The following is a 25,130-nucleotide window of genomic DNA, read 5'->3' on the forward strand; positions in this document are numbered from 1 at the left end:
CTGCAGCTGCGAGCAACAAGTTGCTCCTGAACCATCAATAATGTAAAAAAACAGAATGATGAGTAATGTTGTAGCACACATTTATATTTCTAGTTATACTGACAATGCAAAGCTAAACCCCCATGCCTGCTCTGGAGTCTTATTGACAGGTGAAACCCTGCCGTCAGTCTTGGAATATCGATCTCTCTAGTAGTAATGGAGATGATCTCACTATTAGCCTGAAACAAACCCTCCTTGTCAAGGCATCTCTCTTCTATTTATAGTCCTCTAGAAGGGTTTTTACAGGTTGGTTTGAGCATAAAGAATACATTCTATCAATACATAACTATCAGAAAGAAAATGTCACTGGGACACCAAGGTCTGTGTATTAAGCTATAGACACAGAACTTGTTTTATATCCCAATCCATGCTGAGCAGCACTTCTGGTATTGGAGGTGTAACTTGTTAGTTCTAGTACAATCACAGTCTGTCCAATGCTCGAAATACGCTTCTGTCTTTCCAAATAAGTGGGACTTATCAAGTACTTACACTTGCAGCTTCAATTCACAGCAGCTCTGAAAACGGAACACAATAGCCATCACACAATCAGCCTGGGTCTTTACACTACATGTGTGAGTGCTCCAAAGCACATTTATTGTTCATATTTCAATGGCTAGCTTGTAACATTGACGTCACAATCAGAGCTCCCAGCAGCAATGTTTAATCCATAAAACTAAAATAATTGCTAAATCAAATTTATCATTATAAGTAAATGATTAATGGTATAAACAGAAAAGTGTTGTTTTTTTCTTGTGGGTAACTCAAATAATCAATTTGTTAGTAAAGACATAAATAACTTGGGACTGTGGTCCCTCTGTGTTCATAGATTGTTTTTGCAATAGCCACTTACAGTAGAACCACGCTTTCTGCTTCTTGGAAATGTTGTATGCTAATTGTAGATATTTTCAGTATACAGCATTAAGAGTCAGTTATATCAAGTAATTATTAAACTATCAAGAGACAGTCATTTTTTCAATAACAGACTTTGTAAGCAATTACACACCACATGAGAAACCATTTACTAATAAAAACTGGACAAGGCCAAGCGAGTTTTCAGTGGGTTAGTTGTGATCTAGATTTAGTTGCACATACAGAATTTATTATGCTAGAACTAGGTTTCTAAAATAAAAAATATGAAGGCATGGAAAAGTAACACAACCCCGGACTGTGGCAGGTTGCAGGTACTCAGTGATTTTAATGAGGGAGGTTCACTGTCTCTTTGTGACAAACCATTCCCTTTTAACTCAAGACCATTGAAGATCTCCCTCAGTCAGGACCTCTGGTCCATTAAGGACATTTTATCAGGGAATTCACTATAATTACTACTCGATTGAACCTGACAAAAATCTCATCTTCTGCACTCTATACGTTCAATTTGATTGAGGATATTTTCCTCAATTGAGTATTATTGGATTCAACTGATACCCTATTCCTACCACCTAAATGAAGAGCGATCATGTGGAAGCCATGTTATTACTATTTACTTTATCCACAATATCCAAACAGTGATGACCATGCATTACACAGGGAGTCTGAATAGGGTATGAGTGTACCCACACAAGACAAGCCACCCAACAGCAACAGATAAGACATCCACAGTTCAAAAAGACAACACAATGGCCACACTAAAAAGGGCATCTAAATTAAAAACCTTAGTTACAAACTAACTAGACTCAAATTGTAATAATGTACTTTAGAAAACCCTAATATGTTGTTTCTCAATATAACCAACATGCCTTGACCACGTGATTTCCATTGACCATTTTAAAATCCAGTCCAAATAGTTGATGAGACACCACAGGTGTTTTAGAATTATTGGAACAGGTGCTACATAATGCTACTGTACCATCAGGTTTTCCAATGTTATCCTTAGTGTGACACCTAGTGAAAATACTTGGAACTGCAAACCACTGAAAATACCCAAAGACCTTGAAAAAAGCCAGGGGTCTGAACCTCCAGTCCTTGAGGGCTGCAGGGTTCACGTAATTGATTTAATTATTTGTTCAATTGGACCTATTTAATATTTTTTCAAGGTCTTTTACAGTTTATTATTTAAAAAATGCACCTGATTCAAGGTACACTACCTATACAACATTTTGAGGCCTGGAAAGAAGTGTTCAATTTATCCAATTAATCAAATAATTAGAACAAATAAGTAACTGAGAGCTCCAGGAAATGAGTTTGCCAGCCCTGCTATAAGCTGTGGTTCGCTTTCATTATGTACATACATGCCTTGATTTAGTTGCATTTATAAGTTGTGCCACTGTGTAAATCCATCTGTTACTTTTGTTTCAGGTGGTGTTCTGTTATTTCCTCCTGCCCCGACGTGCAGCTCCCTTGAGTAGTGAATATGCAGGGGAAGACACTGTAGGGGCCAGTCTGTACCCCCCTGCTGCTGCAGGAGTCCTATTCTCCCAGCGTTCAGCTGGGGGTCCTGCAGAGGCGCTCATCTTTCCAGTGCCTTCATTTTCCCAACTGATGATGGATGAACTGGAGCCTCTACAGACACAAAATCAATAACTAAATTAGAAGATTCAATGGCAGTTTCAGCTCCAATGGGCTTTAGTGAAAATAAAACTGCCACAAAACAATTGAAAAGCAACTAAGAACGGTTAATTAAAGGGCACTAAATTCCACTTCTTTGTAAAAGTGTGCATGAGTGACAACTGATATATTGGGGCAAATCGGAAAACTTGTACTAGTTAGGCAAATTATTAGTCTTTACATTAGCCTTCAGAATTCATTGTTACTAGTTCACAAAAAAGGCTATAATTGAATGAGTTAAAATCTAAACCCATTTGCTGAATATTATCTATATAATTGACAAGTGGGTATTGGAAAGGTACCTTCCCTACTACAAACAATACATTAATTTTACATATTTTAAAAAGAACTAGAAACGCCAATTGAGGAAAAGCAACTTATACGGTTACATTATGAGAATATTGCACAGAAACAATGGTCACAAAAATAAAACCTAGCCTTACTTTGCATTGCGCTCTGTATTATCCAGACTGTCTTGCTTCTGGCTGGGACTTGAATGTGACCAGAGTTGTTTCTGGGGAATTAGCTGCAAGATTACAAAAAGCAAGTAACATCCGCTACAGTATGTTAAAATGTAACACCCTGAATTCCCAAAGCTCCAGCCATACAGAAAACTATTAAAGACAGGCTATATAAATTCCAGCCAGTTCATTCCAGCTAACTATTACATGGTTAGGAGGTACTAAATTGTTTTTAATCAATCTCTAATGATAAGTTTGATTAATTTAATGAATTGCATTCTATTTTAGTTCACAGTAATTATAATCCAATTCCCCTCAGACTGCTATTAAATAAACCAGCCCCTAACTGAGGCTTGCACATTCACATGTGTGCCAGACTACAGTATATTGTTACCAAGTGGATGTCAGAAAGGAACGAAATCTGCACAACAGGAATTATTACACCTTTTGAATGAAGGCAGTTTCAACAGAATCTAGGAATGTTGTTATGTTTTTTTTTTTTTTTAAGAAAATCTAATTTTCTTTTTTTTTTTTTTTTACTATGTTTCCAATCATTTTGAGTTGCTCTTTTCTCTGTCACTATGTTTTAAGGTACTTTCATCTGACTTCAGAAGTTGCTATTTGGTTCTAGCTGGCTGCTGTAGATATATGTAACATAGCTAGATCAGCCAAAAAGTCTTTGTGAATCAGGATCAGGTTTCCTTTTGTTTTTTTGGCAATACACTGCTGTGTACAGCATGGTGCAGACACATACCAATATAAAGACAGTTTGTTTGATCTAGCCTACATTACACATGAAGAGCAGTGTGTCAACTCACAGACCTTAGCATAGAAAAATCAGTATTTGAGTAATTGCAGAATGGTAAGGGGACAATATAAAACTACACTGAGCAAAAATATAAATGCAACATGCAACAATGTAAAAGATTTTACTGAATTACAGTTCATATAAGGAAATCAGTCAATTGAAATAAATTCATTAGGCCCTAATCTAAGGATTTCACATGACTGGGAATACAGCTATGCATCTGCTGGTCAAAGAAACCTTAAAAAAAAAAAAGGTAGGGGTGTGGATCAGAAAACCAGTCAGTATCTGGTGTGAAGACCATTTGCCTCATGCAGTGCGACACATCTCCTTCGCACAGAGTAGATCAGGCTGTTGATTGTGGCCTGTGGAATGTTGTCCCACTCCTCTTCAATGGCTGTGCAAAGTAGCTGAATATTGGCGGGAACTGGAACACACTGTCGTACACGTCGATCCAGAGCATCCCAAACATGCTCAATGGGTGACATGTCTGGTGAGTATGCAGGCCATGGAAGAACTGGGACATTTTCAGCTTCCAGGAATTGCGTACAGATCCTTGCGACATGGGGCCGTGCATTATCATGCTGAAACATGAGGTGATGGCGGCGGATGAATGGCACGACAATGGGCCTCAGGATCTCGTCACAGTATCTCTATGCATTCAAATTGCCATTGATACAATGCAATTGTGTTCATTGTCCGTAGCTTATGCCTGCCCATACCATAACCCCACCGCCACCACTCGCCCACATGACGCCATACACGCTGTCTGCCATCTGCCCGGTACAGTTGAAACCGGGATTCATCCTTGAAGAGCACACTTCTCCTGCGTGTCAGTAGCCATCGAAGGTGAGCATTTGCCCACTGAAGTCAGGTCAAGACCCTGGTGAGGACGACGAGCACGCAGATGAGCTTCCCCGAGACGGTTTCTGACAGTTTGTGCAGAAACTCTTTGGTTGTGCAAACCCATAGTTTCATCAGCTGTCAGAGTGGCTGGTCTCAGACGATCCCGCAGGTGAAGAAGCCAGATGTGGATGTCCTGGGCTGGCATGGTTACACGTGGTCTGCGGTTGTGAGGCCGGTTGGACGTACTGCCAAATTCTCTACAACGACGTTGGAGGCGGCTTATGGTAGAGAAATGAACATTCAATTCTCTGGCAACAGCTCTGCCTGTCAGCATTCCAATTGCACTCTCCCTCAAAACTTGAGACATCTTTGGCATTGTATTGTGTGACAAAACTGCACGTTTTAGAGTGGCCTTTTATTGTCCCCAGCACAGGGTGCACCTGTGTAATGATCATGCTGTTTAATCAGCTTCTTGATATGCCACACCTGTCAGGTGGATGGATTATCTTGGCAAAGGAGAAATGCTCACTAACAGGGACATAAACTAATTTGTGCACAAAATTTGAGAGAAATAAGCTTTTTGTGTGTATGGAAAATTTCTAGGATCTTTTATTTCAGCTCAAGAAACATGGGACCAACACTTTACATGTTTCATTTATATTTTTGTTCAGTGTAAGAAACTGTAATCAGAAGATACTTCCTCTTTAATATTTCATTTTTAATAAGCAGTCTTAATTTTGTCTCATTCACCAGCCCCTGGAAAGCAGGCTGGCACATCATTTGCTCATAGAACGGGACTCTCTGTCCAGCACAGAAAGCATGAGGGCCAACATGTTCAACTGCTCACATGAAGCTACCATAACTGCTAACTAACCTGGTACTCCCTGTGCGGTGTACTCGCTCTCAGCTTGCTCAGGCTGTTTCGAAGCCTGGAGTTATCCTCCTCCAGAACACTGATGCGGAGAGAGTTAGCCTGCAGCTGCTTCTGCATGTCTGTGACGACATCGCCTGTACCTGCCAATGCAATACGAAAATGAAGCAATAGTTGCAGTTAGTTACTGCTAATACCCTATTTAAAGATATACTGGGCACATTGGAGCACATAACTACGGATTTGTTTTCCCTTTATGACATGAAATCGATGGATTTTTTTTTTTAAATGTGTGCCTAAAAAAAGCAAAGTAAGCTAAAAGTTCAATCGCTCCTACTTACAAACCAAGCTGTTTCTTCCTAGTTTTATAACACTGATGTTGTTTTTACAAACTGTGCACTTGTGTTGAAAGTTTCACAGTTTAGCTATGCTTACTAAAACTGAGAAATCTATAGCAATCCTTTGGGTGAACAGACTGTACTGCAGACAGTGATCCCTGAGCAATAGTCACTTTTCCCTCCCATTCAAACACCTTGCAGACTTGTCACTTCAAATGAGTGTTGACTGTCCCTAGTGATCCTGCCCCTCGCTGCCTGTGTCTAGCTCTGTCAGGCAGTAGTGTTTAAGGATGTTTGTCTTACTCTCGAGTGGACACTGGGATGTATCGCAGAGGTCTGGGAAGGACACCAGCAGCTTCTCCCTTTCCTTCTGCTCCTGGACCTGTCCCTCCAGCTGGGAGATGGTCCTCTGCAGCTCGCTCACAGACTGCTCCAGCCTCTGCTTCTCCTGCTGCAGCTCTTCGGTCAAGACCTGGGACAGAGCAAAATAGCTTAACTCAGCTTTTAACTCAGTCACATCATGGCAGTCACATCATGACTCTCATTAGCATAACAACATTCTTGCAAACCCTTTATCACTATTCTGTACAATGTGTCAGGATTTTCACTTTAACTCACTAACACCTGCAGTTCATTTAACCTGTCACTACTACACTGTAAATTGACTCCCTGTGTAACAAGTATTAGGATCCCACCTGAAACATTAAACTCCTGCTGCACATGGATTACAAAATGTTGTGCACAGGGAGCGTCCAGCTGTTGATACTTTGCTATCAGTCTATAGGTTGCTGTTTTTGTCATGTGTGAGGTGTACTGTTACTTGACATAAACTGTGGACCAGAGTGAATGACCACGTATCCGTGAATGTGCTGGGTGCCCCCTGTACTGACCTGCTGCTGAGAGAGCTGGCTCTGCAGCCCCGCCCTCTCTTCACTAAGCTGGCTGAGCTGCTCCTCCTGGTCCCCCAGGCTGCTCTTGAGCTCCTCACACTCCTGATCCAGAGCATCCACTCGCTGCAGCAGGGCCCTCTGCTTGAGCTGCAGGGACTGAGCAAGAGGGGAGAGACAGGACTGCAATCACTAAACACTGGAGCAGTGCGGCACTGGAAACTAAAAAACACCTACATTACATACAGCAATAAAGCTGCAGCATAATGACGTAACTGATGAAGTTAAATGAAGCAATACTGCAAAATGGATTCTGTATTACTGTGAAGTTACTGGGTTTCATTGTGTCAGTCTTGTACCTTAACTCACCTAACACAGTTAAATAATAAATATTGTTATATTACTTTGAGTAACTAGTATTGATCATTTTCTTTCTTTTTATAGTTTTATCACATTTCTCATTTGTATTTTTTATAAATTTAGTTGAAAATGTGTTCCTGCCAATTCGGATCCACAGCAAAGCCACCAGACCTATAGTGCTGGAGGACAACACAGATCTGAATGGCTTCACTGCAGACCCGCAGGAGCCCTGTCAGCCACAGGGGCCGCTGGTGTGTGGTGAACCATGGATTGCCCTGCCAACCTAAGCCCTCCCCCTAGGAACCCCTGGTCACGGTCAGCAATAACTTAGCCTGGATTTGAGCCTGCAATCCCCAGGCATCCTGCACTCCACGTGGAGGGCCTTTACTTGATGCGCCACTCGGGAGTCCCCCATTTGTATTAATTTTAATAAAATACAATGATTAAACTAGTCAAGTAGACTTAGAATTCAGACAGCATTTTGAAGTTATGGATAAAAAAATACAATGCCATGCATTATAAATGTGATTTTCAGTTCACAACAAAAACTCATTCAAAACTTAGTTCAGGAATGGCATTTGCTTTAAATAAGTTGAGTAGCAAAGTTATACATCCGTGCATGTAACATGGGGTACACGTATTTTAAAATATGTATCCCTAAAATTATCAGTGTGATACTGGCAAAGGCTGCTTTGTCTGAGATCATTTGATAAGCAAGGTTACCTCCTGCTGCCTGCACATGCTGTGGAACTTGGCCTTCTCTTTGTCCAGCTCTGTGATGGTGTTGGAGAGCTGTGTGGAGCTGCTGTCCAGCTGAGTGCGGAGCCCTCGGACTCTCTCTTCCAGGGCCAGCACCACACCCTTATCCACCAGCTGAGTCCTCATCTCCTCCAGCAGCGCCTCTCGCTTCCGCTCTGAGCAAAACACAGAAAGGTTTGGTGCATGTGACGTCACAGATACAAGTAAGAACACATGGTTCGAACATCTGAACTGGCTGCTCCAGTTTTTACTGGTCAATAAACAAAATATTTTATAAATCCACACAATCTAAGTATGTGTTTTTTACATCACATATGTCTCTTACCAAGATCATCGATGCTGGCCTGCTGTGACTTTAGCTCTTCCTTCAGTCTGGAGTTTCTCTCCTCCAGAGACAAGGTACCTCAAACCAAAAGCCAAGTTAATAATGCAAAGTGAGACGTTTGACCTGATAATAAGATAATTTTTTTTTTTTTTAATACAGGAAGTGTGAATTGGTTGACCCATGGAAAAAAAAAAGATTGCCATGCTTAAATTAAATTGTTTCAATTGAAGGAAAGACAAAAGATCCTTAATCTGTCCCCCTGGTCTCTTACCTTTCCTCAGCTCCTCTCGTTCCCCCTCCAGTTTTTTCACAGCCCACTCATTCTTCATGCTCATCTCCTCCATCCTGCTCTGAAACTCCTGAATCCTTATCTGGTGCTCCCCCTTTTCCTTGTGCAGGATCCCCTTGAAGCTCTCCATGCTCTGCTTCAGCTCAACCTGTTTCTTCTCCGAGGCTGCCAGGCTCTCCTTCAAAGGACTAACCAGGTTAAGGAGGTCGCCGAAGTGTTTATTGATGCGTGCCAAGTCCTTGCTCTGCTCGGATGCCCAGTACGCCATATCTGTAGAGGAGAGCAGCTTCTCTCCCAGTGTCCCCTGCACTGCCTCCCTGAAGTGACACAGGGAGGAGGGTAGATTCTGGCTCTGGCAGATGTTGATGATGGTATTGCTGACCTCCTTCAGGCTGGCCTGTGAGCGGGCACAGGCATCGCAGGGCACCAGTGATGACTCCAGAGTCTGGCAGCTGACAGTGCAAGTGTCTCTAGCGCAGGAATCTGGTAACGGGGTGCTGGTCTTAGTTCTGATTAAAGAGGCCGTAGAGCTATTTGCCTTGTCCCTCAAAGTCTCCTGCTCGACAGCCTTCATGTGAAGTTTAGATGCCTCTTTATCTGCAGAATTTCTCTGGAGATAAAAGATTCAATAAACCTGTGTTACTTTATTATATGCCACTGAGTTTTTGTTTAGCTTTAAGGTGTAATAACCATGGCTATAACCCACCTTTTTATCTCTTATTACATTACAACATTGTGACATTGACACATTTTGCTCAAGCCTCACACTAGTATGGGTGGGTTCCTAATACCTGTTATACAGGAAGTGAACTTACAGTGTGGGTGCAGGGTAAACTGGCTAAAGTTAAAGTAAAAATAAAATCTGGAAAACTAAACAGCAAGGATTATGTGAAAAGGTTAGGACCTCAGTGAAAAATGCAGACCATATTGACAAGTCTTGTATTTACCCCCACCTCTCTTAGTGTGTGCTGATACAAGTTTCCTACTTTGAGAAGGCTGTTCCAGTACCGCTTCACTACCAGTCCTATGGACATGGAGGGCCCAATAACCCTGGACTGGGAGGCTCCTTTCGGTTCTGCTAGCAGGATGTCAGTGTAGCGTGTAAAAGACTGCAGCAGCAACAGGAGCCTGCAAGGAACCAAAACAACCCCAATCCATTCAGGACATGGGAACAATACTACAAGCAATGTCACAATAATAACACAGGGACAGGAGGTAAGTAAGAAAGTAGATTCAGTAAATCTGTCACTTGATAACAGAATAATGTTGTGCCATCAAAGATAGCTGACATTTTCTGGTAAGTTATTTTGTTAATGCTTCTTAATAGGTAGTCTATCAGGAGAGTTTAATGGGATCCAGCAGTCAAAGTGGGTGGTCTCTAAAGGAAAGGCTTTGGGCACATTAGTGTGGTGATACCTGCACTGTGGAGAATACTTTGATTCCTGGTAGCACCTTCAATCGAGCAACACCAAATCACATCTGACTATTTTACCTGTCCACGACCAGCTCTAACAACACAATATGGGAATGCTGGCTGAACTCCTCATCACCATCCACAAAGTCATAGTGCTCCAGCAGCGTCACCAGGTCCAGATCACAGGACACCTTGTCAGGAAACTTCCAGGAGGGGAACCGAGCTGGGCCTGCTCTGGACATCACGTCCAGGATGGTGCCCTGGAGGTCAGTCACATCCTTCCGCAGGCTGTCCACACAGTCCTGTCTGCCCAGCAGGTGGGTCATCTCTCAAAATCCAGCTTCCCGTTGCTTCTCTGTAGACCAATGCTGATTCATATAACAGAGATGAACATTAACCAGGCATCATTCAGACCTAGCCTTTTTTTTTTTTTTTTTTTAATTATTTCATTTATTATGTCATGTACTGGCTAAATAAATTGTCTCTCTGTGACAGCTGTGTTGCAGCTGTGTTGGAAACTCCCAACAGGCAATCTATAGAGAGGCGAGAGATTTCTGTATTAACACTCCTGAAGCAATTTCAGTACAAATCCAATCTATCAGGAATTTGACTGCTCAAATTCATGTACTAATGCTAATACACACATTTGATCTTGAATTGAAATTTATTCTAAAAGACTAGGTCAAAATATTGGCTATGAAACCACACTAATATGTATTTTTCTTTAGAAAATCAGCTGATTAATTTGAAGAGCGATGTTCAGGTTTGCAACCCACGCTCTGCCTCTGGTTTCTTTGTTGTTGTTATCTAAGATGAGTGACATATAATCATGTGACCCACAGGAGACACAGTTATTGAAAGAGAGTTCCAAAGGCTGCTGGGTGATGTACAGTTCTTCTTGGGAATGTAGGCAAATAATCACTGTGGCGTATTCAGTGATCTGTACTTTTTGCATTAGTATAGTATATATATATATATATATATATATATATATATATATATATATATATATATATATATATATATATATATATATATATATATATCTTAGATAAACAGCAGCCTTGTCAATAATTCTGGGTGGTGTATCGGTACAATATCCTTTTGCAGCCGCGTCGCCATTAGTAAAGTAAAATAATCAGTAATTGATGAATACACAGAGAAATAAATCAAAGACAGTTGGAATTTACTACACCGAGGGAAAGTTGAAAGTGAATTTCGTAATGCTGGGATTACAGAATCCCTATTGTTGCACTCGCTGACACCCGTGTCCTCTCGTAAAGCTAACTCAATACTGTTACAATTCCTAATCGTTGTTTTAACTTGGTATCGGTGTCTGCAATTCCTTACCCCTCAACTCTTCGCTGATGACTTTCTTTCCTCGTTTACACATTGGTTTCCATGGGTACCACGTACCGAAGTCGTCGCCACGCACAAACCGAAGTGTCCCTTTTAGGTGACGTCACCTACGCGCCTCTGTAGGCAGTACCACCTTATGGAACCGGGGGATACAATGGCTCAGAAATCATTTTAAATACAATACTTAAAGACATACGATTTCTCATTAATCTTCATTTTATATATTAAGTAGTATTTGTGTACAGGAATAGAAATAATAACGCTTTACTTTGTGCAGGGTGTTTTGAACAGAGCTGATGTTATCCGTATCTCCTACGTTGCTAATGATCAGTGCTGTTCGCCATTTTGATTGAATGGAAGCGTAGCTGAAGCGCGGTGGCTTCTATAGCAAGTATTAGTAAGCAGGGGCTATTTCTATATTTTGTGTTTTCTGTTATTACTGAGCGCCGTAAAAAGTGTGGAACGGAGGGAATTGAACAGAATCTGAAGGAAAAAAGCAAGGGCTTCAGCTGGAGCGAGGGAAAGCAGCTCAGTGTCTGTGTCTGATTTGCTCCGTATCCAGCCAGCAGGATGCCGCCAGGGCCTGTACAGATCGTCCTGCCAGACAGCAACAACAAGGTACGGGGAGTGGTGGTAAAATCGAGCGTGGACCGTCTCTGGTTCAGGGTGGGCCATAGGTTATTGGGTGTCTGTGAGCAAGAACGGCCTTTATGGATGAACGAGTACCCGCTGGAGTAGTTTGTAAGGTTGGTACCAATAGTCGTGGTGCTCGACTGTATGGGAATCCTTTACTCAGTCATTGATAGCGATTGTGGCTTTAGTTGTTCAGTTTATTCTGCCTTTTGTGAGTTAATAGCTATCGTGTAAAGTACAGTTAAATATAAATGATGAAAACTATGCTTGCACCAAGATCGCCCAGAGTTAAATAACAGAACCTCATTCTATCCACACTGGTTGACCCCAGTGCTACAGGCATGCTTTTCCAGTTTTTAAAATTTGGAAATTGAACTTTCTAGACATTTCCATTAGACCAGGGATTTTACCTTCACTTCGAGGTAACCCAGGTATGTGTTGTTCTGAGCTCAGTGATGTAGTGCGTGCTGCTTGTAACGTAAAGTACAACGTGTGTGTTTTTAGTGCAAAGCTTTAGTTTACAGGTTGTGATTGGGAAAAAAGGGACACTTGGTTCGGATGTGTGAATAGTCAGGTTTCACAGACCCCGATTCCTGCTAATCTTGGACCACTTTATAAATGCATATTGTGTGTAAACTATTAACATTACATGACTACTCAGTAGTTATTCTACTCATAAGGTCCTATTGCTTTTCATGAGTTGTATAAAGTTTAAAAAAATTAATGACAGTTGGATATTCAATAAATAAGTCCTTGTTTTTTTAGCATTCAAATGATTTAACTTTGTCTCAACATTCATTGTGATTGTGAGTGAAAACTGCATGAATGAATTTGTGATTTCATTGTTATCCCAGGTTGAAGAAACAAAGGATGAGCCCCCAGTGTCGAAACCCATTGTTGGGATCATTTATCCCCCGCCAGAGGTCCGGAATATTGTGGATAAGACTGCCAGCTTCGTGGCCAGGTAAGTTTGACTCCTTTAATACATCACCAGAAGTATTCCTTGGGGTTAACAGGTGCATAGGCACCCTAGTAGGGAGCAGTAGCACAGGTTAATAAGCTGAAACACCTTTTTATAGTGACTTATTGAACTTTGAATGAATGTAGATTGTATGTGCCCTAAAATTAATTTACACTAGTGCTGTCATTTCCCTTAACTAAAATTGTTTTATTTTTTGTTTTTCAGGAACGGACCAGAATTCGAAGCCAGGATCCGTCAGAATGAAATTAACAATCCCAAATTCAACTTCCTGAACCCCAATGACCCGTACCATGCCTACTACCGGCACAAGGTGAATGAGTTCAAGGAGGGGAAGGCGCTGGAGCCCTCGGCGGCCGTGCCCAAGGTCATGCAACAACAGGCACTGCAGAACGCTTCTCAACAGCAGCTGCCACAGAAGGTGAGTTTAGTTTGGTGCCCTCCCTTATCCTGTAAACAAGTTGGGTCAGGTCTAATGCTTTTGCTGAGCTATTAAACAGTCTCACATTTGGGCTAGAACCTAATTAAGTTTCTCTTACAGTTTTAGGGCTGGAACTAATAGTTCCTTCGTAGTTGCTTAACATTGTCTGTTTCTGTTTTAAAGCTTGTTGCATCTTCCTAGATACATGAAATAAGGGTGTGTTTAGTTTTCATATGACAAATTTGAATCCATAAATCTTAAGTCAATCTAGGATGATTTGGTAACTAAGATATGGAGGATTACATTGATCCACAGTAATTTAACCTAAGACCTTTTTATGAAATATTCCCAGCATGGGTTTTGCACGCAGTCCTGCAGTTGGTCAGTCTGTGGTGTTTCTCCGTCTACAACATTACTGCCAAGTATTTAAATAAGTATAGCGATCATTTTAATATGTTCTTAAATTTTTACAGTGTGCAGCAGTGAGGACTGAACCAGGTACAAAGCCATGTGCAGGATTAGTTGCATAGGTCATGATAGAAAATGGCTTTTTTTTTTTTTTTAATAAACTGGGCCATTTCTTAGTTTCCTTAGCTTGTGATTTTGGTAGATTCAGTTTTTGTGCCTGTTCTCTGCCTGGCTGACACTATGCTTCTCTCCAGGTTCAAGCCCAGGTGATCCACGAGACTGTGGTGCCCAAGGAGCCTCCCCCTGAGTTTGAGTTCATCGCAGACCCCCCCTCTATCTCCGCTTTCGACCTGGATGTGGTGAAGCTCACTGCCCAGTTTGTGGCTCGTAACGGCAGACAGTTCCTCACCCAGCTAATGCAGAAAGAGCAGCGCAATTACCAGTTTGACTTCCTGCGGCCCCAGCACAGCCTTTTTAACTACTTCACCAAGCTCGTGGAGCAGTACACCAAGGTAGGAAATGACCAGATAAATAGTTATTTAACTAATATACTGCCAGCTGCAAAAAGTCACTTCACTTCTTATATCACAATGCACTTTTCATAACTTTAGCACCTGCTGTTACACTTCTGAAAGGAAAGCGAATATATATGCGCGCGCACACACACACTGCTGTGCAAAAGTCTTAGACATGTTACATTTTTCTACTCTGATGCATTATGAGCATCAACAATTTTTACTCAAAGCCTCCACTAGTGTTTTCTATTATTATAACAACCATAACTTGGATAAAGAAGGAAAAACGTTGCGTGAATTAGCTTGCATCACTTGATTTTCAAGGTGTGGTATCCGAAGCATAATCAACAAGTACATAATTTATACTTGACAAACCCAGGACTGGAAGATCCAAAAAGCTGTCTAACAAGGATGAGCAAAACTTGAAGATAATATCTTTAAGGAATAGAAAGAAGACAAGCGTTGAATTGACAACAGAACTGGCACAAGGCACAGGTGTAGTTGTCCATCAAATTAGCAGTATGAAGGTCACTCTTGAAACCAGGACTTAAAGGATGTGTTGCAGTAAGAATATCTCTTAAGAAAGGGGAAAAAGGCTAGAAGCCTGAAATATGCAAGAACACAGGAATTGGACTGTGCAACAATGGTCAAAGGTGCTTTGGACTGTTGATGGATGGACGACACCTGTGCCTTCTGCCAGTTCTGTTGTCAATTCAACACTTGTCGTCTTTCTATACCTTAGGATATTATCTTCAGATATTGCTCTCCCTTGAGCAGCAGGTTGTTTGAACCGAGGTGGCTGTGCTGGATCATACCTGTAGTGATTTAACTTGGCTACAACAGACAGGAATACTTTTTATCTGTGCTGACTTTTTGTTTTAGCAGCCTCTGTAGCCTTTTGTTTTAAGGTGTGATTCTGAAGGCAAATACCAAAAGATTGTATTTTTCCGGAAAAAATCCAAAGGGACATTACAAGGTGTGCAAAACTGTTGACCTCAATCTGCATGTAAAGTATCTTTGGGGAATTGCTTGACACTGTCCTCAGCTCAAATATACTTTTTTTTTGGTATTTTACCTCCGATGCTGAAACTAGATTTTAGAAAACTAATCCAAAATAACAGTGCAATACTGACTTTGTCCCACCTCCAACTGTACAGGTCAGGTCACAGTAAAGCCAGTGTAGATGCACCGATAGGCTGATTAAAACATTGTTCTCATGCAAGCAAGTATTTTTTTTAATTTGTCCAAATTTGTTTTGCAGTCAGGGGTGGACAAATCACTACTATGTGTAGTAGACTGATGGGCTATCAAAAGGTAAACTCTGGTAGCCCACCACAGATTTTGGTAGCCCACATTTATCAGTAGAAAAACATTACTTTATTACGCTCACACCATTAAAAAAAAATGTAGATGGATACCAAACAGTAACAAGCTAATAATAGTTTTCTTATATAAAATGTAGGGAATTATGTTTGACCGCATCATTTGCATTGTTTTCCCAGACTTTAGCAGTCCTGGGGACTCACAGTCTAGGTTTTTGATCCAACCAATATCTCATCATTTAGTTTTAAAATGTTTTAATTTGCTATGCAGTGAACAATCATGTTCTGGGTCCTAAGTGGACTGGGAATTATTATGCACTTGTAGTAGTAGTGTTTTTATTTTTCGTCACCTGTGCCATTTATAGAACTTAGCCCCACCTTTTACCAGTCTTCATTAGCTAAACAATTTCACACCATCTACTTTCACATTTTTAAATATTCATAAAAATATCTATAAAACACAAATATAAAAAAGTATTATTTCTTAACCCTGTGCACTCACACTATCCACTGTGCATTGTCAGTAACTAAACTCTAAATGTTACGTCTTGAAAACAAATGCATTATTATACAATACAGTAGTTCTGTACAAGTAAACTTGGTGGCATAAACAGACACAGAATATAAATCCGTGCATGGCTTTCTGCTGTCAATAAAAACAACCATAACGTCAGGGTATGCGTTTAAAATAGTACAAATGCATTGCACACTTTATAAAGACGTTACCATGTGAGGGGGCTTCCTCACAATACCGTTAGCTAATTGTTCAGTTGGAAATAAAAAATAAAAAAAATAACGCACCTTTATTAACTTTCTACTGTGCTGGCGCTGCAGTGTCCCTGCACCTTGGTAACACTGTGATAGGCACTGAGGGTACAGTGTTCTCTCCTGTTTATCAGTTTGTTTTATATATATCTCTCAGCCTTAACTCTGGTAAAATATAGTAGCCTATTGTATACTTGCATTCACGATACACCACTAGTGCCATTCTAGTAAACTATAAAGCAGATTCCCTGCTCTGATTGGTTTATCCGTCATGTCACTGATCTTGCAAGCAACTAATGCGCGATTTAAAAAAAAAAAAAAAAGTAACGTCATGAATCTTAAGGCGTGAATCAATCACGATTGGATTCGCTGATTACTATAGCTACCGCTTCAACTGAGTAGGCGTATACTAAGCTGTAAATAAACTGAGCTAGTTTATTAGTCTGTCTGTACAAAGTAACCAAAGATCTTCTATATATGCTTAGTTACACTTCCCTCCTTGTTTCAGGTCCTTATCCCACCCAAAGGATTGCTGCAGAAAATGAAGAGGGAGGCAGAGAATCCACGAGAGGTGCTTGATCAGGTGAGGCAGCAGATTATTATTTATTTTTTGGATTGTATTCTCTTGAAAGGGGTACTGCACACCCCTGTCTGCCATTTAATCTTGGGCCTCTCATGCAGAGCCTGCTAGTTGTGCCAAATTGTTTGATAGTTTTGTGATGTGGACTACATTTGTGATCCCAGTCCAGGTGTGAGACAAGGGAATGAGCTATTGAATCTGCCTTCTGTGCCACCTAACTCCCATCCTTATTTTGTTTCCAAATCATGAGGCATGGGAGTAGTGGTGTGCTGCATGCATTCTGAAACCTCATTCTAATTCCCTCTTGCAGGTGAGGTATCGAGTGGAGTGGGCAAAGTTTCAGGAGCGCGAGAGAAAGAAAGAGGAGGAGGAGAGGGAGAAGGAGCGGGTGTCCTACGCCCAGATTGACTGGCATGACTTTGTTGTTGTGGAAACTGTGGACTTCCAGCCCAATGAGCAAGGTAAGGGGCCTGGAGAGAAGTTTTATACTGAACTTGATTAATGTACAAAAAATGTCTTCCTGCCAACAAACTCCACACGGCATCTCGGATTTAGTTAAAATGGGGAGCCAAGTTGGTCTCAACAACCTTGTTTTAAAACTGTTGTTTTGTTTTTGCTGCAGGTCACTTCCCTCCTCCCACCACCCCAGAGGAGCTGGGCGCCCGCATCCTGATCCAGGAGCGCTATGAGAAGTTCGGGGAGAGTGAGGAGGTGGAGATGGAGGTGGAGTCTGACGATGAGGACGATGAGCCTGAGGAGAGGCGTGAGCCTCCACCGACACACCTGGACCAGGACACTCGGCTTCAAGACATGGACGAGGTACAGTGGGGTGGAGTAGCGTGCTGGCTTGGGAAACCTTGCTGCTGCAGCACAACTGTTCTGGCCTGGGCTTGTGTGCTCCGAAGAGCCGCTAGTTAACAGAACTGACCAGGATTTTAGTTTCCTCCACTTTCTTGGCAGAGTTTCTGGGGTAGGTTCTTAGCAGGTGAACAATGGCTTGCAGAAAATGTGCAAATCTGAAGTCACTGACCGCATCAATTCATTTTTATATATTTCTGTCAGGTTCAGATTTGAAACCAGCCCTTCAGATTAAATATATGACTTTCTCAGTGTGCCTTCCAATAAATCCTAGCAAGCCTCACCTGTTTTGTAATGCCCGAACCCTGTGTTTCCTGTTCCCCTGCAGGGTTCTGATGATGAAGAGGACAGTATGAAGGCCCCGCCGCCCCCGGATAACCCCATGCCCCCACCACTGCCCCCCACCCCAGACCAGGTCATCATCCGCAAGGACTACGACCCCAAAGGTAATTGACCCTGGAAACAGGATGGGATTATATATTTCTGGTGGCGTTCTCCCTGATGATTTTTTTTTGCAATTTTAGCAGTTATAACATGGCAGATTTGTAATGGTTTTAATCACAGTATTTATCTGTTCCTACTTTAAGTCTGCTATTAGGATTACAATTTAATCCCGTCCCTAGTAGGGAAAGCTAAGCTCTATTTGTCAAACCTTAGCCATAACTATTGGATTGTTTTGCCTCTACCTGAGGATCTGGAACACAAGTTGTTTCACAGACCCATTTATAGCCCATGTACCAATGACTATACACCAACATTAACACACAACACGTAACATACAACACAGAAATACACAGGGGTGGGGCAACATTGTACACACAGACCTAGACTTTAACTTCACATACGGTTATAAAAGGTTAAGTTTGAGAGATGGTGAGGACCCCTCTAAAAGCAGCTGTTCTGTGTTGCAGCCTCCAAGCCCCAGCCCCCAGCGCCGGTCTCGGACGAGTACCTCATCTCCCCCATCACTGGAGAGAAGATCCCAGCCAGCAAGATGCAGGAGCACATGCGCATCGGGCTGCTGGACCCGCGCTGGCTGGAGCAACGAGACCGCAGCATCCGGGAGAGGCAAATCGAGGACGAGGTGTACGCCCCTGGCCTGGACATCGAGAGCAGCCTGAAGCAGCTTGCCGAGCGCCGTACCGATATCTTCGGTGTGGAGGAGACGGCTATCGGCAAGAAGATCGGGGAAGAGGAGATCCAGAAACCGGAGGAGAAGGTGAGGGCTATTCTCCTTGAGTCAGCAATGAGAGCATTACATTTTATTTGATAATTTTACCAATGAGTATCTGTAAAGTCATGACTGTACCATGTCAAACTTGGTAGATAGATTCAAGGGTATTATCAAGTCAGATCTATTATCTGATATGTTGGTGCCAGCTAGCTTATACTTTTTTCTTACATCATTATCAAAATAAGTTATTAGGATCCAACCATTTTAAAACCTTGATTTGTTATCCCTCAATAATGGTGAATACTGAAAATATCTCTCCTCTGCATTGTCTTTGAGTCCTTGTGTTACTATAGGTTTCACCAGTAGAGCAGTGGCCTACTTTAATTCAAACCTGCCTTTATTTGCCAGGCTGTTTGAGATTAGTGTGACAGCACTGCGGTGAAGGGTCTTGGGAGGCTGTGGTGTGATTTGACTGTGCTGGGTAGACTGTATTCTTGGTGTGTTGCTGATTGCTTCTCTTTCCCTTGGCAGGTCACATGGGACGGTCACTCTGGCAGCATGGCGCGCACCCAGCAGGCGGCACAGGCCAACATCACACTGCAGGAGCAGATCGAGGCCATCCACAAGGCCAAGGGGCTGGTCCCTGAGGACGACAGCAAGGAGAAGATTGGACCCAGCAAACCCACCGACAAGCCTCAGCCACCCATGTCCTCCTCTTCACCCAGCTTGCCCAGCTCTGCACCACCCACCTCAGTGCCACGCCCTCCACTGGTAAGTAACACTAACTTCCACCCAAGCATTGAACACAAGGATGGACACGTGCATTTGCCCTGCACCCAGTTGTGTGTCCTTAATACCACTTGGAAATGTGTTCTGACCTGATGAATTGTTTGTTTATTTGAGTTTCCTTTCCTGGTTAAAAAAAATCCTGTGACATTATTTTAATCTAAATCATAGCTGTGACTATGATTTAGATTAAAATAACTTTACAGTCTGCTCTGCTCTCAATTGCTACTTTGGTGCAATTTGTTACATTTGTATTTTAATGGAATTTGGTTTTACATTTTTGAATGCTTAATTGTAAAGTAGTTTTAGTGTAATCTTTAAAAGTATGTGAAATGCCAGAAAAGTCCCTGCTTTGATGGTCATCAGTGTTTAGATTTGTCATCATTTATGTAAAAAGAGACCTCATTTTTACAGCAGCATATACTGTCTTAAAACTCTGCCTTGACCAGCCACAGTCTGTTGTATCTAGCCAAAATGACCTCCCTCTACTTGCCACTTGTTTCCCTCTGAAATTAAGACTTATTCTTTTTCACTCTGTTTTAGATTCCTCCCCCAGTTCGAACCACGCTGGTCTCAACTTTGCCAGTGATGCAACGTCCCTCGATGGTGCGTTTGGGCCCAGGTCAGGTGCTGGCTTCCATGCCACCTATGATCCATGCGCCTCGCATCAACGTGGTGCCCATGTCTCCCTCGGGACACCTCATGGCACCTCGGCCACCCCCTATGGTGGTTCCAGCAGGTAAGGGCTTATTTCTAGTGGGTACAATACACAGATCTCTTGTGACATGTAAAGACCTGCACAAGACTAGTTTCTTTCACTTTAGTTACAGAGATTACACACCAAGGTTGGCAAAACTTGAACTTACCAACATATGTATTCTCTGATCATTATGAATATGTGTGTGTGTTTTCATAGTAGCTGCATTGTTTTCACTGTTATAAATACATTTATAACAAACATTTTATAGTATAAATGAAAGAATAACTTAAATCTGTATATCAGATGAGTTTGAGGCGCTAATACAAGTTCTTTGATAACGATGTTAGTGTTGACCTGTACTTGACAACACTTGTATTTTGTTTGAATGTGCATTGTTCTGAAGTGTATGTTAGACAAGACTAGGTTTCTGTATGTCGCTCTGCCTGACCTCTCTCATACTGCTCCCCAGCATTCGTGCCAGCGCCTCCTGTGCCTCAGCCCCCCAGCTCGGCCCCAGCACCCATGCCCCCCGCACGCCCCCCTCCTCCTCCACACGAGGACGAGCCTGCCAGCAAGAAGATGAAGTCAGAGGACAACCTCATCCCAGAGGAGGAGTTCCTGCGCAGAAACAAGGTGCCCACTTACACACTAATCCACTAGGAACAAAAAGATTCCATTAGGCATTTAATTAGGAGTGTCAAGTTTAATCATAAACCTGACACTCTTGTTTATTAAGTTTAATACTTAATGTTTAGCCATCTACTAAAAGTATCTTTGAAGTTGTCAGCATAATGTATACTGTACATTCTAGTTGAACTTTTCATTTTTAAGGTTTTTTTTTTTTTTTTTTTTTTAAATCTGGTTCTATATGACTTTGTATCTCTTTCAGGCACCAGTAACAGTGAAGGTGCAGGTTCCCAACATGCAGGACAAAACAGAATGGAAGCTAAATGGGCAGCTCCTCACTTTCACACTCCCGCTCACAGACCAGGTAAAGCACAAACACCACCGCTCTTCCAAAGAGATTATCAGTTATTAAAAGATGGCCTTTAAACTTAATGCAGCAAGGATTAGCTCTGCTAATGAGGTAGAGGTGGATAATTCTTAACTCCCTGGAACTCTCAAGACCAGATTGTTTTTGAGTTAAGGCTCAACATTAAATATGGACTTGTGGTTCTGATAGGTCAAATCGGGGCTGAATACACAAACGTGCAGACAAACGCTAAATGTATCATCTTTATGTTCCCAGGTATCCGTGATAAAGGTTAAAATCCATGAAGCCACCGGCATGCCAGCTGGTAAACAGAAGTTGCAGTATGAGGTAAGCATTAGATTAGGGATACTTGATACATCATCAATGACTTGAACCGTACAAGTAAAACTGAAGAAATCTTTTGGATATTGCTTTTTAGCAGCAACACGTTTATTACCCCACTGCTGGTGAAATAGTGAGAGGCTTGTGTGTACTGGTATATCACACTTTACAGTTTTGCACAAATTGAAATTGTTGAAATGAAAAACCATTATATGCAATTTAGAAGAGGTAAGTCATGGTACTGGTTCATAAATGCTTACTTGTGCAGTATTTTTATATCGTAGCATATGTGGGACACCTGTTCTAAAAATATTGCATATTAAGCCAGATGGTTCAGTAGTGACTTTCTGCCACTAGGTGTCTTCAGTGCCACTATATAGAGTTCAGCCTGTCGACGGATGTTAATATAAATACATTAACAAATAAAATGGTTTCAGGAAACAAATGTTAACTTGAAAATCTGGCATTTGGTAGAGTTTATTCTGGTATATTTTTGACAGCTGATAGAATTTGAGTGTAAACAAAGCAATTGAACCACCAGGGGTGCATCTCTAGTCAATGTCAATGGTCCCATGCAGTTATGTAATGAAGAGGAGAGCTGATGGCACCTTTTTTTTTCTTCCTTTTTCAGGGTATCTTCATCAAAGACTCCAACTCGCTGGCTTACTACAACATGGTCAACAGCTCAATGATCCACCTGGCCCTGAAGGAGAGAGGTGGTAGGAAAAAGTGAGCCCTGCCTCAGGGGCAACTGCTTTGGAGGTCCATTCACACAGAACTGCAGTATGAAGCTAGGCTGAGCAACGCAATACAACAACTTGGACTGAAAGCAACATCAAAGCTGTCCCTTTCAGTTGCCATGGAAGAAAGTCAATGGACCTTATGCCTCTTTTTATATAGTATGGATCATTTTATTATCTGTTTGTAATGAAGAAAATGCAAAACATGCATAATAGCTTATTTGAGTTGCGTGGTTGCTGTATTTAATTCGGTTTACAGCCAAAATCTGTAAACAGCCAGTGGTTTGTTGCTCCAAAAGATGCACTGTTTTATGTGCTTTACATTTACATAGTGCGGCAACACCCTTCCTCTGTTGTGAATAGACTCTATTGAAATATTGATTTGTAATAGCTGCATAGAGTTTAGGGCCGGACAAGTTTTAACCAATCATTACCAGTCCTGACAAGACAGATAAGATAACTTTTTTGCTGGGGTGGTGATGGAACACATGGAAAGCACTGATCAGGACTGAATACTTGCATTCTTATTATTCTGACTGGTACCTGTGTAAGCCTTTTGGTGGCTTTGAACATTTTAGTTAAGATTAGGAGATTTAGTTTCTTTCAAAAATGTATCCCATTTACACTGTCCCTGAAATAAATTTCTTTTGCAGTCTCTTTTTTTTTTTTTTTTTTTTTTGTCCAGAAACATTTAAATAAAAGTTGTATTTCCTTCAGCCTCTTGCAGTAACTCTGATTTGGTGTTCCACGATACAACTTGAAACAACAGAACAGCTGCTGATTCTTCTTAAGAAGGAGCACAGTTTACCTTTCATAATACAAAATGCTAAATAATTGAATTAATTCATTTATGTAAACTTCTGAATTCTAGGGAGATGACAGGTGTTCTGGTTGTCAGGCAACAGCATACAGATGAAACAGAAAAACACTCCACTTTCAAACAGCTGCATGCATTTTTTTTTTAATTGCCAATTATTTTGCAGTAGCAAGCTGCTGAATAAGAGAACAAGGCTATTTTATAATGAATTAATCCAGGCCCCTCTTAGCTCTGGTCTTTATACCACATCCTACAGCCTTTGTGGTTTCTGGTACATAATTCGGTGAAGCTTATTGGTCCTAATAATTCAGCCCCTGTAGCTTTAAGGCCTGCTGCTTTTATGTCATGAATTCCTGCCCCAATACCCAATGTGATTCCAGGCCACAAAATTCTACAAAACTGGTAACTAAACAAATCCTGTTTTGAAGAAAACAAAACTGTACTTAAAATAATATGCATTATTCACATTTCATTTTGTTTTTCCCTTCTAACTTGTAAGGGTTTTTTTTGTGTGTAGTAGAGTTTAAACTGTGAAGCAGTTTGGTAAAATGAACAAATGGCCCATGCACAAACATCAAGCATGAAATCTAATACAGCCTTTTCATTATTATTCACATTGACATAATTATAATATTTCCAAAACGGCATTGAACTAATCTGTTGCTCTAATTTTTACTACTTTTCCCACAGTTTATGTTATTGTGTTTGGTTTCGTTGCCATGCTAATGCATATGATTGAAAAAAAAAAAAAGAAAAGCTCCTCCCCAATTCTCCAGTTGTAAACATCTTTAATGTAATTGTTCCAACTTGCAGTTGTGTTTTGCAAGTTTTGGCTTGATGATGCATCAATCAGATTATTGTTTATAATCGTGGACTACCTAATGTTACCTTAGGTAATGTAGACCAAATTTAGTGCTAACCAGTGTCTGTGAAACCATCTGTAACTGTAAATTGAACTGAATTTACATTAAGATAGCTAAATCTTTTTTATTGTTATTGCATGCACTACACATCTGCTGGGATGCAGTTTCTTAAGAAATATGAGGGACTGCCCATTCACACAAAAGTATGTGCAAAAAGGTTTTAACATTGGTTATGTGTGGGAATAAAACAAAGTACATATATTTCAGCCAAGGTTTGAAGAGAGAACCCACTATATATTTTGTTTGTCAGCATATGAGCCCAGTACATTCTGTGGTGGAAATTCCAGCAACGACAACAATCACTTGTGGTTTGCCGGTTTCAGCTGATCGTGCTGGTTGAGGAACTGGATAAAGTGGTCCAATAAAGAAAAATCGGTTCCTTTTCGATAGATTTCTTAAGTAAGCTGTTTCTTTCAACGGCCCGAAATTTAATATACCAGTAAGTCAGTGATCAGCAGACGTGTGGTTTTCAAGAACTACTGTGCAGAATAAATTATTTTTTCCTATGTGTAAATATCGGGACGCTGGACTGCTGACATGTGTGGATTTTATAAGCAGCTGGGAGACCAATAAGCAATTGCTCGTTTCAATTCCCAAAGCGAAGCTGGTCATCAGAGGTTGATGGAATTTGTAGCCGGTAATGTTCTAATCAACAGTATAATAACGACTTTTTTTTGGCACAACAGAGAATTCACAAAACAACACATACTATTGATTTGATTTTAAAAGTTATTTGTGTTGTATTTCAGCAAAGCGGTCGGCGCTATACCCATTGCGAAAAAGTCTTATTTGCCAGGCATTATTGCATCAACGTTTAACAATTCCGAGTTCAATAATAAGGTCTGGTGGTGTTCTTCTATCTATTTTTAAAGCAGCGACGCGTTAAAATACGGCAAA

The 25,130-nt window shown here is 41.2% G+C and overlaps 2 protein-coding genes across 4 annotated transcripts; one reads left to right on the forward strand and one right to left on the reverse strand.

Moving 5' to 3' along the window:
- Nucleotides 1-2,148: 2,148 nt before the first annotated feature.
- Nucleotides 2,149-11,373, reverse strand: ccdc157 (coiled-coil domain containing 157). 3 transcript variants are annotated; one of them, XM_041222941.1, is made up of 11 exons: nucleotides 11,289-11,373; nucleotides 10,017-10,306; nucleotides 9,511-9,652; nucleotides 8,507-9,134; nucleotides 8,236-8,313; nucleotides 7,875-8,065; nucleotides 6,795-6,950; nucleotides 6,208-6,376; nucleotides 5,570-5,709; nucleotides 3,027-3,109; nucleotides 2,149-2,538 (listed from the first exon to the last, which is right to left on the reverse strand). In XM_041222941.1, the coding sequence occupies exons 2-11, from the start codon at nucleotides 10,262-10,264 to the stop codon at nucleotides 2,346-2,348; spliced, it is 2,028 nt and encodes a 675-aa protein (XP_041078875.1). In that variant the 5' UTR covers nucleotides 10,265-10,306; nucleotides 11,289-11,373; the 3' UTR covers nucleotides 2,149-2,345. The 3 variants fall into 3 exon arrangements, with proteins under 3 accessions (XP_041078875.1, XP_041078874.1, XP_041078876.1); XM_041222940.1 differs by having other exon boundaries at nucleotides 9,478-9,652; XM_041222942.1 differs by lacking the exons at nucleotides 2,149-2,538; nucleotides 3,027-3,109; nucleotides 5,570-5,709; ... (4 more) ...; nucleotides 8,507-9,134; nucleotides 9,511-9,652 and having other exon boundaries at nucleotides 10,013-10,306.
- Nucleotides 11,374-11,434: 61 nt separating this feature from the next.
- On the forward strand, nucleotides 11,435-23,164 carry sf3a1 (splicing factor 3a, subunit 1). The gene is made up of 15 exons (XM_041223414.1): nucleotides 11,435-11,915; nucleotides 12,785-12,894; nucleotides 13,117-13,330; nucleotides 13,993-14,250; nucleotides 16,849-16,923; nucleotides 17,231-17,381; nucleotides 17,543-17,739; nucleotides 18,107-18,224; nucleotides 18,690-18,997; nucleotides 19,484-19,723; nucleotides 20,282-20,477; nucleotides 20,908-21,071; nucleotides 21,328-21,429; nucleotides 21,688-21,759; nucleotides 22,385-23,164. The coding sequence occupies exons 1-15, from the start codon at nucleotides 11,868-11,870 to the stop codon at nucleotides 22,484-22,486; spliced, it is 2,355 nt and encodes a 784-aa protein (XP_041079348.1). The 5' UTR covers nucleotides 11,435-11,867; the 3' UTR covers nucleotides 22,487-23,164.
- Nucleotides 23,165-25,130: the final 1,966 nt, after the last annotated feature.

This window comes from Polyodon spathula, chromosome 22, assembly GCF_017654505.1.
Source record: "Polyodon spathula isolate WHYD16114869_AA chromosome 22, ASM1765450v1, whole genome shotgun sequence".
NCBI classification, from domain to species: domain Eukaryota; kingdom Metazoa; phylum Chordata; class Actinopteri; order Acipenseriformes; family Polyodontidae; genus Polyodon; species Polyodon spathula.

What these genes read in the sequence shown, in the direction of transcription:
- ccdc157 (XM_041222940.1), bottom strand. Translation starts at nt 10,264, where the DNA reads ATGACCCACCTGCTGGGCAGACAGGACTGTGTGGACAGCCTGCGGAAG. An exon ending in ACGAGAGGAGCTGAGGAAAG is followed by an intron (nt 8,314 to 8,506) that starts GTAAGAGACCAG and finishes TTTTGGTTTGAG; the next exon opens with GTACCTTGTCTCTGGAGGAG. An exon ending in AATACAGAGCGCAATGCAAA is followed by an intron (nt 2,539 to 3,026) that starts GTAAGGCTAGGT and finishes TTGTGTCTGTAG; the next exon opens with AGGCTCCAGTTCATCCATCA.
- sf3a1 (XM_041223414.1), top strand. Translation starts at nt 11,868, where the DNA reads ATGCCGCCAGGGCCTGTACAGATCGTCCTGCCAGACAGCAACAACAAG. An exon ending in CACGAGAGGTGCTTGATCAG is followed by an intron (nt 16,924 to 17,230) that starts GTGAGGCAGCAG and finishes TCCCTCTTGCAG; the next exon opens with GTGAGGTATCGAGTGGAGTG. An exon ending in CAGTGCCACGCCCTCCACTG is followed by an intron (nt 19,724 to 20,281) that starts GTAAGTAACACT and finishes ACTCTGTTTTAG; the next exon opens with ATTCCTCCCCCAGTTCGAAC.